Source organism: Chaetodon trifascialis, chromosome 12 (genome assembly GCF_039877785.1).
Source record: "Chaetodon trifascialis isolate fChaTrf1 chromosome 12, fChaTrf1.hap1, whole genome shotgun sequence".
In the NCBI taxonomy this organism is placed as follows: Eukaryota; Metazoa; Chordata; class Actinopteri; order Chaetodontiformes; family Chaetodontidae; genus Chaetodon; species Chaetodon trifascialis.
The window spans coordinates 21,670,451-21,691,491 of record NC_092067.1 but is presented as its reverse complement, the minus strand read 5'-3'; the positions used below and the strand labels follow the sequence as shown (position 1 = coordinate 21,691,491).

At 41.5% G+C, this 21,041-nt stretch overlaps 1 protein-coding gene across 1 annotated transcript in view; it reads left to right on the top strand.

Annotated features, from left to right (window-relative positions):
* Nucleotides 1-21,041, top strand: part of LOC139340666 (polycystin-1-like protein 2) — a 56,860-nt gene that overhangs the window by 1,072 nt on the left and 34,747 nt on the right. The window contains exons 2-4 of the mRNA XM_070976577.1: nt 407-595; nt 2,532-2,642; nt 3,255-3,402. Coding sequence (XP_070832678.1) covers nt 407-595; nt 2,532-2,642; nt 3,255-3,402 — 448 coding nt within the window. The remainder of the gene's footprint in view (nt 1-406; nt 596-2,531; nt 2,643-3,254; nt 3,403-21,041) is intronic.

The following is a 21,041-nucleotide window of genomic DNA, read 5'->3' as shown; positions in this document are numbered from 1 at the left end:
ATCCTTCAAAGAGATGTGTTGATAAGAATTCTATGAAATGAAAAAATACATTACATCTTTATTATCACAGGGAAGGTCACTGTACTTCCAGGCACTTCATCTCAAACTGTTAATAAACCCAAAGATGCTCAGCCATCGCCTCCTCCATCCTCAGCTTCTCTCTCTTGGCTGGATGGTTCACATATGACCTTTTCAAGATGGGCGAGCAGCCCACAGCCAGGTGCAGCCTGTGGACACATACTGAGAGACTCAGGCTTCCAATGGCAAGCAACAGGAGACTGCAACAAAAACCTGCCTTTTATCTGCCAGTTTGGTATGTATTCAGCCTCAAACTTTGGGAAAGACAGCACACTTAAATCACGCTTTGACGTATTACCACTTTGTATTGCTTTTGTATTCTTCACAGAATCTGGGAGATCCATTATATGTGCAGGTCGTAACACCACTCTGCAGTGTGGTTCTGGTCAGGTCTTAATGATAGATGGCGGCTTCTACGGTCGAAAGAATATTCATTATTGTCGATCCACGCTGCCCCCACCCACGACACCCACACAACTTCAGTGCAGCTGGGTGGACATTGTTGAATCATTAACAGGTAAAACATGGTCAAATATATATGAATTAAAAACATGAGTTATTTACATATTAGTTATTTGTCAGTATTGTTAGAATGATTGATGCTTGCTTGTTATGCAATTAACCATTCCAGAGCGGTTTACTGATCTGAACCCCTCTCAGCTTCATAAAGATCCTCTCCTTTACTCAGCTGAATTCAGTGAGAAAAAAAATCTGAATAGGAAAACAAACACTGATGCCCCATGAAAAGGTTCTACATGGTTGAAAACTCATGAAATTCAAACCTCTTCTCCAGGAAGTGACTGCCAGATATCACAAAGCACATATTGTCTCACATTATTTGCAAAGAGTGACGCACATCAGGACATTAATGAAAGAAAAAACGCACAATAAAAGCTTAATAACCTTAAAGATACATCAGTGAAGTCCATTTTAGTGCAAATATTGACTCATGCATTTAACTGATAGAAAACTGGATCATCATTCCCAGCATGCACTGGGTAAGAGGGAGGATACACCCTGGACAGGTCTATCACAGAGCCAACACACAGAAAGACAAACATGGTTAAACATAAAAAACAAAACATTCAACATCCAATAATTCACCTGTAGAATTATCTTTGTGTGGTTTTGTGACAGCCATACATACCAACAAGGCAATAAATCAAAACACAACACAAAATCCAGGGCCGAGAGGCAGCCAGTCCAGCAGCCCCCACTCCAGAAGCCTGTCTTCTGATGCAGGCACAGGAGCTTTTGAACCTTCTGGGCGCAGGCCAGGTGCACCTCATTCAGTAATCAGATGCAGCACACCTGGGCAGAGTTGGAGAGGACTGGATAGGAAAAGGGAACACACAGCCATAAAAGATCTATGTAAGTGCTATAGCTGCCATTTGTCACTGCAGAGCTGACAGATGTCTATCAAAGTGGAATCTGGTTAAAAGAAAAAGTCTGGGAAATGTAAGGATGTGTGTCACATACAAATTCACCTCTAAACAGTAACTTTACTGGTTTCCAGCAAGTTGTATAATTTCTAAACACTGAAAATGCTGGCATATAAACAATAACTCACTCACTGTCTATAGTTCTGCTCTTAACTCCTTTAAACACCAATGGTACAAAACTATAGCAAACATTGTATTATCTATTCTATTATTAGCTGTTAAATACAAAAAAAAAAAAAAAATCTATTTAATAGCATTTAACTGGTTTAGGTACTCTAGCCAGCCATGTTTATTTCACGAAGCTTTACTGACTCTAACTGACAATTAATAATAATCCTAAACACGTTTATTAGCCTGTGAATCACCTATGCTAATTGCTAACATTTATTAGCCTGCAAAAGCTCATCCTTCTAAAAACTTGTGTTTATCAGAGTTTATACACTGCTTTGTCATCATAAGAGTCCCTTTACAGAAGGCTACTCTTACCTGTGCAAGACATATTTTTGACAATCGGCAACACTGTCCATAATTGTACATCAGCTCTATCACTCCTGGCGATGAACTGGGACAAAATGCTGCGAGAGTGATGCATTCTGCATCGCCTCTCCTGACATTTTTCGTACTCTGTCATTCAGACAAGTAACATTTACAAATACAGGCCTCGTTCCCTAATGGTGTAGATGATTTGGTGTCTGTGGCTCAGGTGTTTGAGCAGGTTTTTCAGTAGTCACAGTTTGTGCTTTCTCAGCTCATCCTGTCTGCATATCACAGCGTCCTTGAGCATGAAGCTGAACACGAGCTGCCCAGGGTTGGTGTGAGTGCATGTGTGGGTGAATGTGAAGTGCCTCTTTACTCATGTTCAAAGCATCATGTAAATGCACTTTATTTATGATGATAAGCAAAAACAATTGTCACTGGAACAACTGGTAAATATAAATAAGTAAACCTTCTGTCACGTCATTAGCATTGCTGTGTGTTAGTAGCTGAAGATGTCCTCCATGTGTTTCCCAGCTCTCTGTCGCGGCCGTCAGGTCTGCCACATCGCTGAAGTTGTGGACTCTTTTGGTGAACCCTGTCCTCAGCTGGGGAGCTACCTGTCTTTGGACTATCACTGTGAAGATGGTAAGTCACAGAGTAATCCTGACTCAGTTTCAAGCTGGAATTACACTCAGTAGGTCCAGTGTGAGGCTCAGTGACGGTGGCTCCAGCCGACACCATCCTGGCAGCGCCTGGCTCCACCGAACTCCCAGCTAATCGAAAAATGAGCAAAGAGGTGAAGCATGGGTGGAGCTGAGATAGACTGAATAAAGCCTGCTTGCTAATACCGAGCAGCTAGCTGTCACTCAAAGCGGCCATGCCCTTAATTATACATAACTTAAAATAGTGAGCTCTGTAAAAATTAACCTCCTGTATAGTTGTCATGAATGGAGAAATTAGCTATAGAGAGCAAAATGTTTTTTGTACCAGGCTTATTTCTGCTGGAAAGTTGAGCATTTTAATATGAGGGTCTATGAGGATTGACTCGCTTTCGGAGCCAGCCTCAAGCGGCAATTTGAGGAATGAAACATGAACCATTAAAAAATGAGACAGAGGAACACATAGATGACATTGGTGGTCTCTGATGCTGTCTTATTGCTGCTGTATTACATATTATCCCTGTCGTATCTGTGCAGGATATGTGCTTCTTTTTATGGAAGTGTGGATGGCTATATTTCTGCTCATTTTCTCCCTCAGCACTCATGCTGTCAACTCTCGCTGTGGCTGCTGTTTTCGCTGACGTCACCATCAGTATGAAGTGGTTCATACATTTGCCCCAGGGAAACCTAAACTGCAAGCTGAATACTGGAAATAGTCATGTTATTTATCTGCACAGTCCAGAGGGGTGAGTCGTAACGTTTCCATTCAATCATTCATTCAACCGTTATTTTTCCTTGGAAATGCAAAAACGAATGAATGCAAAAACATAGGGAGTCATTTTTTTCAGCACTTTATGGGTATTTTACCAGACTAATTCCTGCTTTTTGTTTTTTCATGCAGTTGTGCTGAATAAAATGACTCATGTCCTCTTTCATTTTAAAAAATTACACACGATAAATGAATAAACACATTTCAGACTGAAGCTTGTAATTGTTATGCACATTGAATTGGTTACAAAAAAGCCCCTGGGATGAAGCAGTGGACACATATTCTGACGATTTAACATGATGAAGTTCAGATGGAGGGCATTCGCAATGAACTAGATGGAGGAAGCTGGTTTAGATAAAATTACGAGAGAAAAGTATAGCCAGAAAATCTGAATATATGCTGGATGTGAACCTTATGTTACGAAGAGGAGTAATTTTTGAACTGAACTGAAAGATTTGCCTGCTACTGAGGCAGTACATATAACCAACGTGCTGGTCATTCAGATGTCGTACGACCCGAGAAACCAAATGAAAGCATACAAAAGTATGGAGGCATACAAGCCCGTGGACATATGTAAAAACTGACGAGAAGTCAGCTGTTCCTCTCACTGCAGTGCCAACCACTGCTGGAAACGTCTCTTTTCTTTCTCCAGAAATATTAACCCTTACCCTTGTGAGAAAGTGTATCTGCAACTTTGATTTTCCTGATAAAATACAGTTAAATTCACCTTGATGATTCATAGCTGATTTTATTCAAACAAATCTGAGTTAAATATAATCAGTAAATAACTGAAAGTTGTTGAATTCAGCTCAGTGTTGCAGTCTTTTTTTACTGTGTATAGGTTACCTTTCAAAATATTAATTAATCCCAGTCACAGTTTTTACAGTGTACAAGTACCTTAAACTTGTACTTGACAGCAGTACTTACATTATACCACTGAGCAGTGCAGAACCAGCTCCTGTTGTTTACCATTTGGAATGACACATTTTACCAGGTAAAGTTAATCCTGTTCAAACAGGACTTTAGTGTTATTTAAATCAGCAGCAACTCAAAAAACAGTATTTGATGACAGATAGCAGCACGTCTTCTGTATGAGCACCATAAAGTCCGACAGTTGTTTTTATGCTATATTCACAGAGGCAGACACATGCCTGATTTATTTTGACTTATGAATTTTGATTTTATTTTTTTCTCTTTCATTTATTTTTGACATTTTTTCTTTTTGAATGTTGTTGAATGTTTGAATCTTTTTCAAGTTTTTTTTCTTTTCTTTTTTTTTGTGGCCTGATTGAAAAGTGGGCGAACCTGAGCACCAGGAGAAAACCCAGACAGCACAGGCAGTAACACACACAGTCCTCTTGGAAACAAGGTGGAGTGTTTCAGTGAGGAAGCAGTGTGGTCACGAAGCCGTTGTGCTGTGCTAAAATTTAGGTAATGGGGTGGGGGGGCAGGGTGGATAGGGAGGGCAAAGGGAGAGGAGTGAAGGGTGTGGTGGAGAGGTGCAAAGGTGGAGGAGGTGCCTCTTCCAACTCCTCATTTTCCCTCTCTACTTTTTCCTTCCTTTTCTCCTCTCTTCCTCAGTCTGTCTAGTCTTCTTATATCCCTTCTTGAGCGATGAATGTTTCCCAGGGGTCATCGTCATCGTCGTTGGGTCTCGTCTCAGGGGGCGGGGGAGAGGAGGTACTGAACAGCCTCCTCCAACGGCTCATTTTCCTTTCCTCCTTCTCTTCTTTTGCATGTTTTTTCCTGTCCTTCCTCTGTTCCTTCTCTTCCTCAGTCTGTCTACTCTTAAAAGTGCTCTCAAACCACTTCCTGAAGCGGCTTTTCTCCGTTGTCTCATTCTCCAGGGTGAGGGGAGGGGGGTGAGCGGTGCAGTGGGGGGCTGCGGGGGGGGTGGGGGGGAGGCTGGAGCTGGGGGCGGGCTCAGGGGGAGGGGGAGGTGTAGGGTGGGGAGGACGGAGAGAGGTACTCTCCCTCCTACTCCTCATCTTCCTTTCCTCCTTCTTTTCTTTTGCATGTTTTTTCCTGTCCTTCCTCTGTTCCTTCTCTTCCTCAGTCTTTCTACTCTTCAAAGTACTCTCAAACCAGTTCCTGAAGCGGCTTTTCTTCTTCAGTTCCACACAGGGCTCCTCCTCTGAGGTGTCTGTCTCCCAGCTCTCTTCTTCGTCATCCACTTCTAGGTGTCTGACCTCATACTGCTTGAGTCTCATCTCCCAGCTCCGTTCTGTCTTAGCCAGCTCCTCTGCGAACTTCTGCTTGAGAGCTTCAGCATCGTCTGTGGTCTTTTTGAGCATGTTAGAGAGATGGTCTATCTCCATCCTGAGAACCAGGATGTTGGCGTCCTTCTGGAGAAGCTGATTCTCCAGGTCTTTCACCTTCATCTGCAGTTCATCCTGAACACGCTTCTGGTTCTCTGCCATCTCGTTGTTCTTGTCACTGCTCAGGTGCTGGACCTCTTTGACCTGTTCCGCCGGGAACTGGAGACCTGTCTCACTGGGGGAGATCTCAGACTCGCATGATATGCCGCTGTCTTCAGAGTTGGACTTCTGAAGCTCCTTCAGTCTGTAGGTTTCCCCCTTCAAGTCATGGACATCCTGTTCGAGCCTCCGCTTCTCATCCTGCAAGTGAAACCTGTCAAACGACGCGTAGTTCAACTGCATTTTCAGCCAGTTGTTCTCGTGGCGACTCTGTTCAAGGTCATGCTGCAGACGGATGAATTCCGGATGATGGATCAGATCGACCTGAGGAACAGGGACAAAAAATTGATCCGCGTTCATCGGACATTCTCCGTAGTTATTACTCTGAGCCATGGGACTGTCTGTAATATACTGTAGTGGTATGAAATGGGCCATGTTCATCTATAGAAGACTGTGGTCGTTTGTGGTATGACTCCTGAAAAAATTTCCTCGTGCGTGGTTAATACAACTCTTGAAAAAAATTCCTCGTGCCTGGTTGATATGACTCTCGAAAACCTTCCTCGTGTGCAGTTAATACGCCTCTACTGGGGTTCAGAGGAGGTAAAGGTACAGATATAGAATAAACATCAAAGCCACTTCCACTCCTTTGATTGGATTTGTTGGCTTTGATGTTGATAGACTCATGAAATGTTTGGTGGGCAGGGCTATTCCAGGTTCCCGTGGCAACTGGAATTGTTTTTTTTTATACATATATTTTTTTCCTTTTTTACTTTCTTTTTAACATTTCTTTTTTTTTTCACTTTTTACAGTTTGGATTTACATGAACCTGTTTACTCAAGTTCTGCACCCTTATAACTTTGAAGCACTTGAGTATTTAGAATTTCTGCCATTTTTATACTTATATTATAGGTTAAGATGAGCTGAAAAAAATTAGTTTTGCTTGTGTATCCTCGTTCATAATAGCTGGTTCTAGTACTTCACTTGTGTATTTCCATTTGTAAAGACTACTTTTTCTTCACCACTTTTCAGAGAGATATTTTAACTTTTGTGTTCACTGAAGAGCAGTAAAGTCCCTTTTCTGTGGTGACTATCCCCCTTAGTTTGGCCTTGACTTGCTGTAATTAATGGGGGTTAAGGTCCGTATTATTAAACATTCACCACTGTACTGTACCATACCTGAACAGAGGTGCATAGTAACTTTACTCAAAAACTGTACTCCTTTACAATGTTGAGATACTTTCAAGTCCAGGTTCAAGTTCTTTTTCTGACAACAATTACACTGAAGCTTACAATGACAGTGAAATTCTCAGACTCTGTCCATCTGTGCCGAAAATGTAATAAATCTAATAGCAAATAAAATAGGATGTAAAATATAATGCTGTGGTAGCCTGAAGACTTTACTGAATTACTGTTAAATTACAAAATCACCCAATTAAGCAAACTCAAATATTTTCTGCAAATTCCACAAATATTCATTTGGAAGAACTCAATAATTTTGAGTATATTATGATATTCCATATATTATTATAACTTACTATCTCATGTTCAATTAACTTAACATTTCTAAGTTTGTTTTAATCTGCCATGCTTCAGTAAAGTAGCCTACTTATTTATTCAACCATCATTCATATAATCATTATTTCAAACATTCAATGATGTATTAACAAATTAACAAACGACTCCTTATTGCAACAGGTCAATGTTGCTGCAATAGTGGCTACTTCAAAAAAGTTAAAGGTGCCATATTATGAAAAACTCACTTTTTCTGGGATTTGGGATGTCATTTTGCGGCTCTGGTGCTGCCACACACATACAAAGTGTGAAATAGACCATCCATACTTTTTTGAGTGATGTACAGATTTCTGAAAGCACCCTGCCCGCAGCTTCCAAATGAGCCGATCAAATTCGGCACGGACACTGAAGTAAACATGTGTCTCCACCCAGCAGGTACAGCTACCTTCTCAGAGATCCGCCGTTTCGTTATCTAAGCACCGTGTTAGGAATGACCATGTCGAGGCGCTACGCAGTGCTCTGTTGTTGGCTGTAAAGACGAGCACAAATTGCTCCGTCGGCTCCACGCCGCACAGGACAGAAGAGCGGCGTGGATTGAATTCATGTTTGAAGGCAACATGCTGCTACAGTTAGCAAAACCTGTTGGTGTGTGCTAACCACTTCCAGGCTGTTTCTCCAACCTCGGTCAGTACCAGGCAGAATTAGCCGGGAAACTTTTTCTAAAGGAGGGCTCACTTCCAGCTTTGTGTGGAGGAACATGTAAGTATACAAATGATTAGCTGTGAGTTTATTTTATAGATTAGCACAAACTCTTGCATGTTGTAGCCTGTGTTTTGCCATTGAGAACGATGTAAGGCTAACCGCTAGCTTCGAGACTACGACTTCAGCTGTTACAGTAGAATCCAGACATTTTGTCTAATGCGTTTCTGACCTTACAAATGTTTTAATGCATGTTCGAGGGACATGTCAGCATTTACAAATATTTAGCTGTGTTCATTTTGCAGGTTTACACAAACTAACCAAGTAGTATTTTGCCATATAGCACAAGCTAACGCTAACCGCTAGCTTTTAGTTAGCAATCAGCACGGTGTCCATATGCAAACCCAACGACCCAGTCGGTCAAGCGATACATACACAGGCGCTCTGCAGGGTCTAAGCTTCGGGGATTTGTGAAAATTATGTATTTGGAAATGTTTTCTAAACTGGAATATGTTAGCATAGGCCAGGACAAAACGAGCCTATGGTTCAGACTGCTACATCACAGCACAATTTAAACTCCAAGCCAACCATTCTGTGCTGCACGTATAAGATAAAGCTGATGTCACTTCTCTCTTTATATACAGCCCAGTGCATCATTACAGTTACCTGCTGTTGATCAAGTGTAGCAGTGAGCTGTTGCAGCCTTTAGTGCTTGAATTTATACTGTAACAGAGCTGTCATGTTTTACTCCCAAGTATGCCCTGTTATCATAACAATATACTTTTGTTACAGCTGTCCAGGCTACTGTGTCCTGCAAGGACTAATGCTGAGATGCACTGCATTACAACGAGAATGATGTTAGAGGACAAGCCACCACATCATCAGGTGATCCTCTTTTCAAACTGAGATTTCCAAAGTACAGGAAGAGAGAGTGCAGAGCCAGACCAGTGAAGACTGAGGCCACATTCCTAAGTGTTAACTTCTTTTTTTTTTTTTTCACTCAAAAACTCTATAAAATTCAAATGTCACTATATTAACAGTTGTTGACAACCTAGTAAATGATACTAGTGTGTGTTTGTGTGTGTGTGTATTGCACAGGGTATATTGATGATTTGATGGACATCATCATGGAGAAGATCTTTGTCAGAGAGATATTTGGCAGAGTTTGGCATTCTGCTTCTTTAGCTAACTGCAGTGAACTTGCATGTCGATTTTCTTTTCTTCTGGGACTCTATACTCTGGAGTGATGAGGCCAAGGTAAATGTTTTTGAAAGAGAAGATGCTACTGAAGATGCTACCATCACTCCGTGCACTTGGTCGTCATGCACTTTTCCAACATGACAATAATCCAAAACACACATCAAAGGCCATTCTTGCATTTCTGAAGAAGAACAGGGTGAAAGTGATTCTTCGGCCATGTCTCCTGATCTGAACCCAATCGAACACCTATGGGGAACTCTGAAGAGACAAGTTGAGCATCACTCTCCATCCAGCATCCAGGCTCTAAAAGAGGTCGTTCTTGAAGAATGGAAAAAGATAGATGTTGCAATATGTCACCAACTCGTTCATTCCATGCTGAGAAGACTTGGTGCTGTCTTTAAACATCATGGAGGTCATACAAAATACCAGGTGTAGTAGTTTTTGTTGTGGGGTGTATTCATTTTTGCATCAACAAATTTGAATAAAATAAATTTTGTGATCTTAGTTATATAATTAACCTTCTTTCATGTTATAAGTTTGAAAAAAATGTTCTATAAAACTCAGTCTTGTCAAAATTTCGGAAATTGTTCTTGTTTTCAATGAGATATTGATTAAAATCTTACTTTTCAAAGGGGGTGTACTCATTTATGCTGAGCACTGTACGTAAAAACTGACGAGAAGTCAGCTGTTCCTCTCACTGCAGTGCCAACCACTGCTGGAAACGTCTCTTTTCTTTCTCCAGAAATATTAACCCTTACCCTTGGGTGAAAGTGCAATGAGTAAAATGTATCTGCAACTTTGATTTTCCTGATAAAATACAGTTAAATTTACCTCGATGATTCATAGCTGATTTTATTCAAACAAATCTGAGTTAAATATAATCAGTAAATAACCGAAAGTTGTTGAATTCAGCTCAGTGTTGCAGTCTTTTTTACTGTGTATAGGTTACCTTTCAAAATATGAATTAACCCCAGTCACAGTTTTTACAGTGTACAATTACCTTAAACTTGTACTTGACAGCAGTACTTACATTATACCACTGAGCAGTGCAGAACCAGCTCCTGTTGTTTACCATTTGGAATGACACATTTTACCAGGTAAAGTTAATCCTGTCCAAACAGGACTTTAGTGTTATTTAAATCAGCAGCAACTCAAAAAACAGTATTTGATGACAGATAGCAGCACGTCTTCTGTATGAGCACCATAAAGTCTGACAGTTGTTTTTATGCTATATTCACAGAGGCAGACACATGCCTGATTTATTTTGACTTATGAATTTTCATTGTTGATATTTTTTCTTTTTGAATGTTGAATGTTTGAATCTTATTCAAGTTTTTTTTTTTTTTTAAATGTGGGTGAACCTGAGCACCAGGAGAAAACCCAGACAGCACGGGCAGTAACACACACAGTCCTCTTGGAAACGAGTGTTTCTGTGAGTAGCAGTGTGGTCACGAAGCCGTTGTGCTGTGCTAAAATTTAGGTGATGGGGGTGGGGGGTGGACGGGGCGGGGGAGGCCAGGCCAGGGTGGATGTGGAGGGCAAAGGGAGAGGAGTGAAGGGTGTTGTGGGGAGGTGCAAGGGGGGAGGAGGTGAGGCCGGAGTCAAGGGCAGGTAGAGCATAGGGGGAAGCGAGTGGTACTGAACAGCCTTCTATGTGATGCATAATGGGTGACAAGATGGCCGAAATCCTTCAATTTCGTCGTTCTTGTCTTGTCCGATGAATCTATCCCAGATGTGATCTTCTTGGTGTCTGACCTCTCTTGTCTCAAAGGTGGAGCAGCAAAACAGCCTCCTCCAACGGCTCATTTTCCTTTCCTCCTTCTTTTCTTTTGCATGTTTTTTCCTGTCCTTCCTCTGTTCCTTCTCTTCCTCAGTCTTTCTACTCTTCAAAGTACTCTCAAACCAGTTCCTGAAGCGGCTTTTCTTCTTCAATTCCACACAGGGCTCCTCCTCTAAGGTGATTGTCTCCCATCTCTCTTCTTCGTCATCCACTTCTAGGTGTGTGACCTCATACTGCTTGAGTCTCATCTCCCAGCTCCGTTCTGTCTTAGCCAGCTCCTCTGCGAACTTCTGCTTGAGAGCTTCAGCATCGTCTGTGGTCTTTTTGAGCATGTTAGAGAGATGGTCTATCTCCATCCTGAGAACCAGGATGTTGGTGTCCTTCTGGAGAAGCCGATTCTCCAGGTCTTTCACCTTCATCTGCAGTTCATCCTGAACACGCTTCTGGTTCTCTGCCATCTCGTTGTTCTTGTCACTGCTCAGGTGCTGGACCTCTTTGACCTGTTCCGCCGGGGACTGGAGACCTGTCTCACTGGGGGAGATCTCAGACTCGCATGATATGCTGCTTTCTTCAGAGTTGGACTTCTGAAGCTCCTTCAGTCTATCATTTTCCCTCTTCAAGTCATGGACATCCTGTTCGAGCCTCCGCTTCTCATCCTGCAAGTGAAACCTGTCAAACGACACGTAGTTCAACTGCATTTTCAGCCAGTTGTTCTCGTGGCGACTCTGTTCAAGGTCATGCTGCAGACGGATGAATTCCGGATGATGGATCAGATCGACCTGAGGAACAGGGACAAAAAATTGATCCGCGTTCATCGGACATTCTCCGTAGTTATTACTCTGAGCCATGGGACTGTCTGTAATATACTGTAGTGGTGTGAAATGGGCCATGTTCATCTATAGAAGACTGTGGTCGTTTGTGGTATGACTCCTGAAAAAATTTCCTTCTGCGTGGTTAATACGACTCTTGAAAAAAATTCCTTGTGCGTGGTTAATACGACTCTCGAAAAAAATTCCTCGTGCCTGGTTGATACGACTCTCGAAAACCTTCCTCGTGTGCAGTTAATACGCCTCTACTGGGGTTCAGAGGAGGTAAAGGTACAGATATAGAATAAACATCAAAGCCACTTCCACTCCTTTGATTGGATTTGTTGGCTTTGATGTTGATAGACTCATGAAATGTTTGGTGGGCAGGGCTATTCCAGGTTCCCATGGCAACTGGAATTGTTTTTTTTTATACATATAATTTTTCCTTTTTTACTTTCTTTTTTAGCATTTCTTTTTTCTTTCACTTTTTATTGTTTGGATTTACATGAACCTGTTTACTCAAGTTCTGCACCCTTATAACTTTGAAGCACTTGAGTATTTAGAATTTCTGCCATTTTTATACTTATATTATAAGTTAAGATGAGATAAAAAATTTAATTTTGCTTGTGTATCCTCGTTCATAATAGCTGGTTCTAGTACTTCACTTGTGTATTTCCATTTGTAAAGATTACTTTTTCTTCACCACTTTTCAGAGAGATATTTTAACTTTTGTGTTCACTGAAGAGCAGTAAAGTCCCTTTTCTGTGGTGACTATCCCCCTTAGTTTGGCCTTGACTTGCTGTAATTAATGGGGGTTAAGGTCCGTATTATTAAACATTCACCACTGTACTGTACCATACCTGAACAGAGGTGCATAGTAACTTTACTCAAAAACTGTACTCCTTTACAATGTTGAGATACTTTCAAGTCCAGGTTCAAGTTCTTTTTCTGTCAACAATTACACTGAAGCTTACAATGACAGTGAAATTCTCAGACTCTGTCCATCTGTGCCAAAAATGTAATAAATCTAATAGCAAATAAAATAGCATGTAAAATATAATGCTGTGGTAGCCTGAAGACTTTACCGAATTACTGTTAAATTACAAAATCACCCAATTAAGCAAACTCAAATATTTTCCAAACATTCACCACTGTACCAAAAATTCCACAAATATTCATTTGGAAGAACTCAATAATTTTGAGTATATTATGATATTCCATATATTATTATAACTTACTATCTCATGTTCAATTAACTTAACATTTCTAAGTTTGTTTTAATCTGCCATGCTTCAGTAAAGTAGCCTACTTATTTATTCAACCATCATTCATATAATCATTATTTCAAACATTCAATGATGTATTTCGTCCTGTGTGACCAAATGACAACCTGGATAAATAACAATATACAACATGGTGCTGCCACACACACACAAAGTGTGAAATAGACTATCCATACTTTTTTGAGTGATGTACAGATTTCTGAAAGCACCCTGCCCGCAGCTTCCAAATGAGCCGATCAAATTCGGCACGGACACTGAAGTAAACGTGTCTCCACCCAGCAGGTACAGCGCTACCTTCTCAGAGATCCGCCGTTTCGTTATCTAAGCACCGTGTTAGGAATGGCCATGTCGAGGCGCTACGCAGTGCTCTGTTGTTGGCTGTAAAGACGAGCACAAATCGCTCCGTCGGCTCCACGCCGCACAGGACAGAAGAGCAGCGTGAATTGAATTCATGTTTGAAGGCAACATGCTGCTACAGTTAGCAAAACCTGTTGGTGTGTGCTAACCACTTCCAGGCTGTTTCTCCAACCTCGGTCAGTACCAGGCAGAATTAGCCGGGAAACTTTTTCTAAAGGAGGGCTCACTTCCAGCTTTGCGTGGAGGAACATGTAAGTATACAAATGATTAGCTGTGAGTTTATTTTATAGATTAGCACGAACTCTTGCATGTTGTAGCCTGTGTTTTGCCATTGAGAACGATGTAAGGCTAACCGCTAGCTTCGAGGCTACGACTTCAGCTGTTACAGTAGAATCCAAACATTTTGTGTAATGCGTTTCTGATTTTGCAAGTGTTTTAATGCGTGTTCGAGGGACATGTCGGCATTTACAAATATTTTTCTGTTTTCATTTTGCAGGTTTACACAAACTAACCAAGTTGCCATATAGCACAAGCTAACGCTAACCGCTAGCTTTTAGTTAGCAATCAGCACGGTGTCCATATGCAAACCCAGCGACCCAGTCGGTCAAGCGATACATACACAGGCGCTCTGCAGGGTCTAAGCTTCGGGGATTTGTGAAAATTATGTATTTGGAAATGTTTTCTAAACTGGAATATGTTAGCATAGGCCAGGACAAAACAACGAGAATGATGTTAGAGGACAAGCCACCACATCATCAGGGCATCCTCTTTTCAAGCTAAGCTTTCCAAAGCACAGGAAGAGAGAGTGCAGAGCCAGACCAGTGAAGACTCAGGCCACATTTGTAAGTGTTAACTTCTTCTTTTTTTTTTTTCACTCAAAAACCAAACATTTATATTGTACATGTCACAAAGTACCACAACTCGGTACTTTCAACACAATAAATAAACCCCCAAAATACACACTTAAATACCTGAGAAACTATAAAATTCAAATGTCACTATATTAACAGTTGTTGACAACTAGTGATTAACTTTTGTGTGTGTGTGTGTGTGTGTGTGTGTGTGTGTGTGTGTGTGTGTGTGTATTGCACAGGGTATATTGATGATTTGATGGACATGATCATGGAGAAGATCTTTGTCAACCCGTCATCGTACAGAGCTGAGATTCTGAAGATAAACATCTTGCTGGACATGTTCTCGCAATATGAGCATCCAGACAAGGAGGAGGTCATTGCCAGCTACTTGTCAAGATTCAGTCGGGGGGGGTGAAGCCTGCTTATCTTCCCTGGTCGTCAGGAAACTCCCGACATATCCGACATACTACGCATGATGGGATGACTACACGAATCTTCTGGCCAAGGAAGCTCCATCACCAGCTCACGAAACTCCTATAAGCTAAATACCTGTAACGACTGAGAAAATTGAACATTATGTCAACAGCTTCTATAATGTCAACATCTGTATTCACATTTTTCTCGTTTGGATTCAGTGAATCCTTCACGTGTACTGTGTTTCCATGTACAAATATTCATGACTGCGGTCAATATTTATTGTATGTCTGTAAAATGTTTCATGTGAATAAATGTGTAATATGAAGTATTTGCTTGGCTATATGTTCAAGAAAAAATACAATCTGAATTTGTGGCATTGGCTGACAATATTTAGTTAATTATGGTGTATGAACAGTGAAGTTAAGTAGGTCATTATAGATACAACTCACTGCTCTATTGCCAATAGCTGTAAAGGACTGTCGTCAGCCCTGTAAATGTTGCATGCGTTCTGCAGCGAGAACACATTTAGGCAAACAGGTTCAAAACCTGGACGGTCAATCATGCATAGAGGCCTTTAATCCAGCTGCTGCAGCCGTCTTGTAAGCCATTATGCATAACATAAGGTGAGTATCTGCAGTGACATGTTATCTGCAATCATACACTGCGATCAAGTGTAGGTAAAGATAACCTGACACCTCCTGGCAGCAGATGTTCTCAGGCTCTGACTGCATTTGTGCCACAGTTTCACATGTGCAACTATACATACAAATGAAAAAAGAATCACAATTCATGCATGTATAAAGCTAAAGAAATAATCCTTGCATACCAGTATTTGCAACCAGTAATAGCACCACGTTTTAGATTTGAATGTGCTGTAGCTAGCTACTTTTTCTCAGCCTGAGGTGAACGGCCAGTAGTGCCAGGCTAGGCTTTCTCAGGTTTACAGTGCTAACACATCTGTTTGACAATTTGGTACCTTGAAACTTGCAAAACGTAACTTCATGAATTTTGATTTTATTTTTTTCTCTTTCATTTATTTTTGACATTTTTTCTTTTTGAATGTTGTTGAATGTTTGAATCTTTTTCAAGTTTTTTTTCTTTTCTTTTTTTTTGTGGCCTGATTGAAAAGTGGGCGAACCTGAGCACCAGGAGAAAACCCAGACAGCACAGGCAGTAACACACACAGTCCTCTTGGAAACAAGGTGGAGTGTTTCAGTGAGGAAGCAGTGTGGTCACAAAGCCGTTGTGCTGTGCTAAGATTTGGGTGATGGGGTGGGGGGGCAGGGTGGATAGGGAGGGCAAGGGGAGAGGAGTGAAGGGTGTGGTGGAGAGGTGCAAAGGCGGAGGAGGTGCCTCTTCCAACTCCTCATTTTCCCTCTCTACTTTTTCCTTCCTTTTCTCCTCTCTTCCTCAGTCTGTCTAGTCTTCTTATATCCCTTCTTGAGCGATGAATGTTTCCCAGGGGTCATCGTCATCGTCGTTGGGTCTCGTCTCAGGGGGCGGGGGAGAGGAGGTACTGAACAGCCTCCTCCAACGGCTCATTTTCCTTTCCTCCTTCTCTTCTTTTGCATGTTTTTTCCTGTCCTTCCTCTGTTCCTTCTCTTCCTCAGTCTGTCTACTCTTAAAAGTGCTCTCAAACCACTTCCTGAAGCGGCTTTTCTCCGTTGTCTCATTCTCCAGGGTGAGGGGAGGGGGGTGAGCGGTGCAGTGGGGAGCTGCGGGGGGGGTGGGGGGGAGGCTGGAGCTGGGGGCGGGCTCGGGGGGAGGGGGAGGGGTAGGGTGGGGAGGACGGAGAGAGGCACCCTCCCTCCGACTCCTCATCTTCCTTTCCTCCTTCTTTTCTTTTGCATGTTTTTTCCTGTCCTTCCTCTGTTCCTTCTCTTCCTCAGTCTTTCTACTCTTCAAAGTACTCTCAAACCAGTTCCTGAAGCGGCTTTTCTTCTTCAGTTCCACACAGGGCTCCTCCTCTAAGGTGTCTGTCTCCCAGCTCTCTTCTTCGTCATCCACTTCTTGGTGTGTGACCTCATACTGCTTGAGTCTCATCTCCCAGCTCCGTTCTGTCTTAGCCAGCTCCTCTGCGAACTTCTGCTTGAGAGCTTCAGCATCGTCTGTGGTCTTTTTGAGCATGTTAGAGAGATGGTCTATCTCCATCCTGAGAACCAGGATGTTGGTGTCCTTCTGGAGAAGCCGATTCTCCAGGTCTTTCACCTTCATCTGCAGTTCATCCTGAACACGCTTCTGGTTCTCTGCCATCTCGTTGTTCTTGTCACTGCTCAGGTGCTGGACCTCTTTGACCTGTTCCGCCGGGGACTGGAGACCTGTCTCACTGGGGGAGATCTCAGACTCGCATGATATGCCGCTGTCTTCAGAGTTGGACTTCTGAAGCTCCTTCAGTCTGTAGGTTTCCCCCTTCAAGTCATGGACATCCTGTTCGAGCCTCCGCTTCTCATCCTGCAAGTGAAACCTGTCAAACGACGCGTAGTTCAACTGCATTTTCAGCCAGTTGTTCTCGTGGCGACTCTGTTCAAGGTCATGCTGCAGACGGATGAATTCCGGATGATGGATCAGATCGACCTGAGGAACAGGGACAAAAAATTGATCCGCGTTCATCGGACATTCTCCGTAGTTATTACTCTGAGCCATGGGACTGTCTGTAATATACTGTAGTGGTATGAAATGGGCCATGTTCATCTATAGAAGACTGTGGTCGTTTGTGGTATGACTCCTGAAAAAAATTCCTCGTGCCTGGTTGATACGACTCTCGAAAACTTTCCTCGTGTGCAGTTAATACGCCTCTACTGGGGTTCAGAGGAGGTAAAGGTACAGATATAGAATAAACATCAAAGCCACTTCCACTCCTTTGATTGGATTTGTTGGCTTTGATGTTGATAGACTCATGAAATGTTTGGTGGGCAGGGCTATTCCAGGTTCCCATGGCAACTGGAATTGGTTTTTTTTATCCATATGTTTTTTTCCTTTTTTACTTTCTTTTTTTTAACATTTCTTTTATTTTCACTTTTTACAGTTTGGATTTACATGAACCTGTTTACTCAAGTTCTGCACCCTTATAACTTTGAAGCACTTGAGTATTTAGAATTTCTGCCATTTTTATACTTATATTATAGGTTAAGATGAGATAAAAAATTTAATTTTGCTTGTGTATCCTCGTTCATAATAGCTGGTTCTAGTACTTGTGTATTTCCATTTGTAAAGATTACTTTTTCTTCACCACTTTTCAGAGAGATATTTTAACTTTTGTGTTCACTGAAGAGCAGTAAAGTCCCTTTTCTGTGGTGACTATCCCCCTTAGTTTGGCCTTGACTTACTGTAATTAATGGGGGTTAAGGTCCGTATTATTAAACATTCACCACTGTACTGTACCATACCTGAACAGAGGTGCATAGTAACTTTACTCAAAAACTGTACTCCTTTACAATGTTGAGATACTTTCAAGTCCAGGTTCAAGTTCTTTTTCTGACAACAATTACACTGAAGCTTACAATGACAGTGAAATTCTCAGACTCTGTCCATCTGTGCCAAAAATTTAATAAATCTAATAGCAAATAAAATAGGATGTAAAATATAATGCTGTGGTAGCCTGAAGACTTTACTGAATTACTGTTAAATTACAAAATCACCCAATTAAGCAAACTCAAATATTTTCCAAACATTCACCACTGTACCAAAAATTCCACAAATATTCATTTGGAAGAACTCAATAATTTTGAGTATATTATGATATTCCATATATTATTATAACTTACTATCTCATGTTCAATTAACTTAACATTTCTAAGTTTGTTTTAATCTGCCATGCTTCAGTAAAGTAGCCTACTTATTTATTCAACCATCATTCATATAATCATTATTTCAAACATTCAATGATGTATTTCGTCCTGTGTGACCAAATGACAACCTGGATAAATAACAGTATACAACATGGTGCTGCCACACACACACAAAGTGTGAAATAGACTATCCATACTTTTTTGAGTGATGTACAGATTTCTGAAAGCACCCTGCCCGCAGCTTCCAAATGAGCCGATCAAATTCAGCACGGACACTGAAGTAAACGTGTCTCCACCCAGCAGGTACAGCTACCTTCTCAGAGATCCGCCGTTTCGTTATCTAAGCACCGTGTTAGGAATGACCATGTCGAGGCACTACGCAGTGCTCTGTTGTTGGCTGTAAAGACGAGCACAAATTGCTCCGTCGGCTCCACGCCGCACAGGACAGAAGAGCGGCGTGGATTGAATTCATGTTTGAAGGCAACATGCTGCTACAGTTAGCAAAACCTGTTGGTGTGTGCTAACCACTTCCAGGCTGTTTCTCCAACCTTGGTCAGTACCAGGCAGAATTAGCCGGGAAACTTTTTCTAAAGGAGGGCTCACTTCCAGCTTTGCGTGGAGGAACATGTAAGTATACAAATGATTAGCTGTGAGTTTATTTTATAGATTAGCACGAACTCTTGCATGTTGTAGCCTGTGTTTTGCCATTGAGAACGATGTAAGGCTAACCGCTAGCTTCGAGGCTACGACTTTCAGCTGTTACAGTAGAATCCAAACATTTTGTGTAATGCGTTTCTGATTTTGCAAGTGTTTTAATGCGTGTTCGAGGGACATGTCGGCATTTACAAATATTTTTCTGTTTTCATTTTGCAGGTTTACACAAACTAATCAAGTTGCCATATAGCACAAGCTAACGCTAACCGCTAGCTTTTAGTTAGCAATCAGCACGGTGTCCATATGCAAACCCAACGACCCAGTCGGTCAAGCGATACATACACAGGCGCTCCGCAGGATCTAAGCTTCGGGGATTTGTGAAAATTATGTATTTGGAAATGTTTTCTAAACTGGAATATGTTAGCATAGGCCAGGACAAAACAACGAGAATGATGTTAGAGGACAAGCCACCACATCATCAGGGCATCCTCTTTTCAAGCTAAGCTTTCCAAAGCACAGGAAGAGAGAGTGCAGAGCCAGACCAGTGAAGACTCAGGCCACATTTGTAAGTGTTAACTTCTTTTTTTTTTTCACTCAAAAACCAAACATTTATATTGTACATGTCACAAAGTAGCACAACTCGGTACTTTCAACACAATAAATAAACCCCCAAAATACACACTTAAATACCTGAGAAACTATAAAATTCAAATGTCACTATATTAACAGTTGTTGACAACTAGTGATTAACTTTTTGTGTGTGTGTGTGTGTGTGTGTGTGTGTGTGTGTGTGTGTGTGTGTGTGTGTGTGTGTGTGTGTGTATTGCACAGGGTATATTGATGATTTGATGGACATGATCATGGAGAAGATCTTTGTCAACCCGTCATCGTACAGAGCTGAGATTCTGAAGATAAACATCTTGCTGGACATGTTCTCGCAATATGAGCATCCAGACAAGGAGGAGGTCATTGCCAGCTACTTGTCAAGATTCAGTCGGGGGGGTGAAGCCTGCTTATCTTCCCTGGTCGTCAGGAAACTCCCGACATATCCGACATACTACGCATGATGGGATGACTACACGAATCTTCTGGCCAAGGAAGCTCCATCACCAGCTCACGAAACTCCTATAAGCTAAATACCTGTAACGACTGAGAAAATTGAACATTATGTCAACAGCTTCTATAATGTCAACATCTGTATTCACATTTTTCTCGTTTGGATTCAGTGAATCCTTCACGTGTACTGTGTTTCCATGTACAAATATTCATGACTGCGGTCAATATTTATTGTATGTCTGTAAAATGTTTCATGTGAATAAATGTGTAATATGAAGTATTTGCTTGGCTATATGTTCAAGAAAAAATACAATCTGAATTTGTGGCATTGGCTGACAATATTTAGTTAATTATGGTGTATGAACAGTGAAGTTAAGTAGGTCATTATAGATACAACTCACTGCTCTATTGCCAATAGCTGTAAAGGACTGTTGTCAGCCCTGTAAATGTTGCATGCGTTCTGCAGCGAGAACACATTTAGGCAAACAGGTTCAAAACCTGGACGGTCAATCATGCATAGAGGCCTTTAATCCAGCTGCTGCAGCCGTCTTGTAAGCCATTATGCATAACATAAGGTGAGTATCTGCAGTGACATGTTATCTGCAATCATACACTGCGATCAAGTGTAGGTAAAGATAACCTGTGACACCTCCTGGCAGCAGATGTTCTCAGGCTCTGACTGCATTTGTGCCAAAGTTTCACATGTGCAACTATACATACAAATGAAAAAAGAATCACAATTCATGCATGTATAAAGCTAAAGAAATAATCCTTGCATACCAGTATTTGCAAC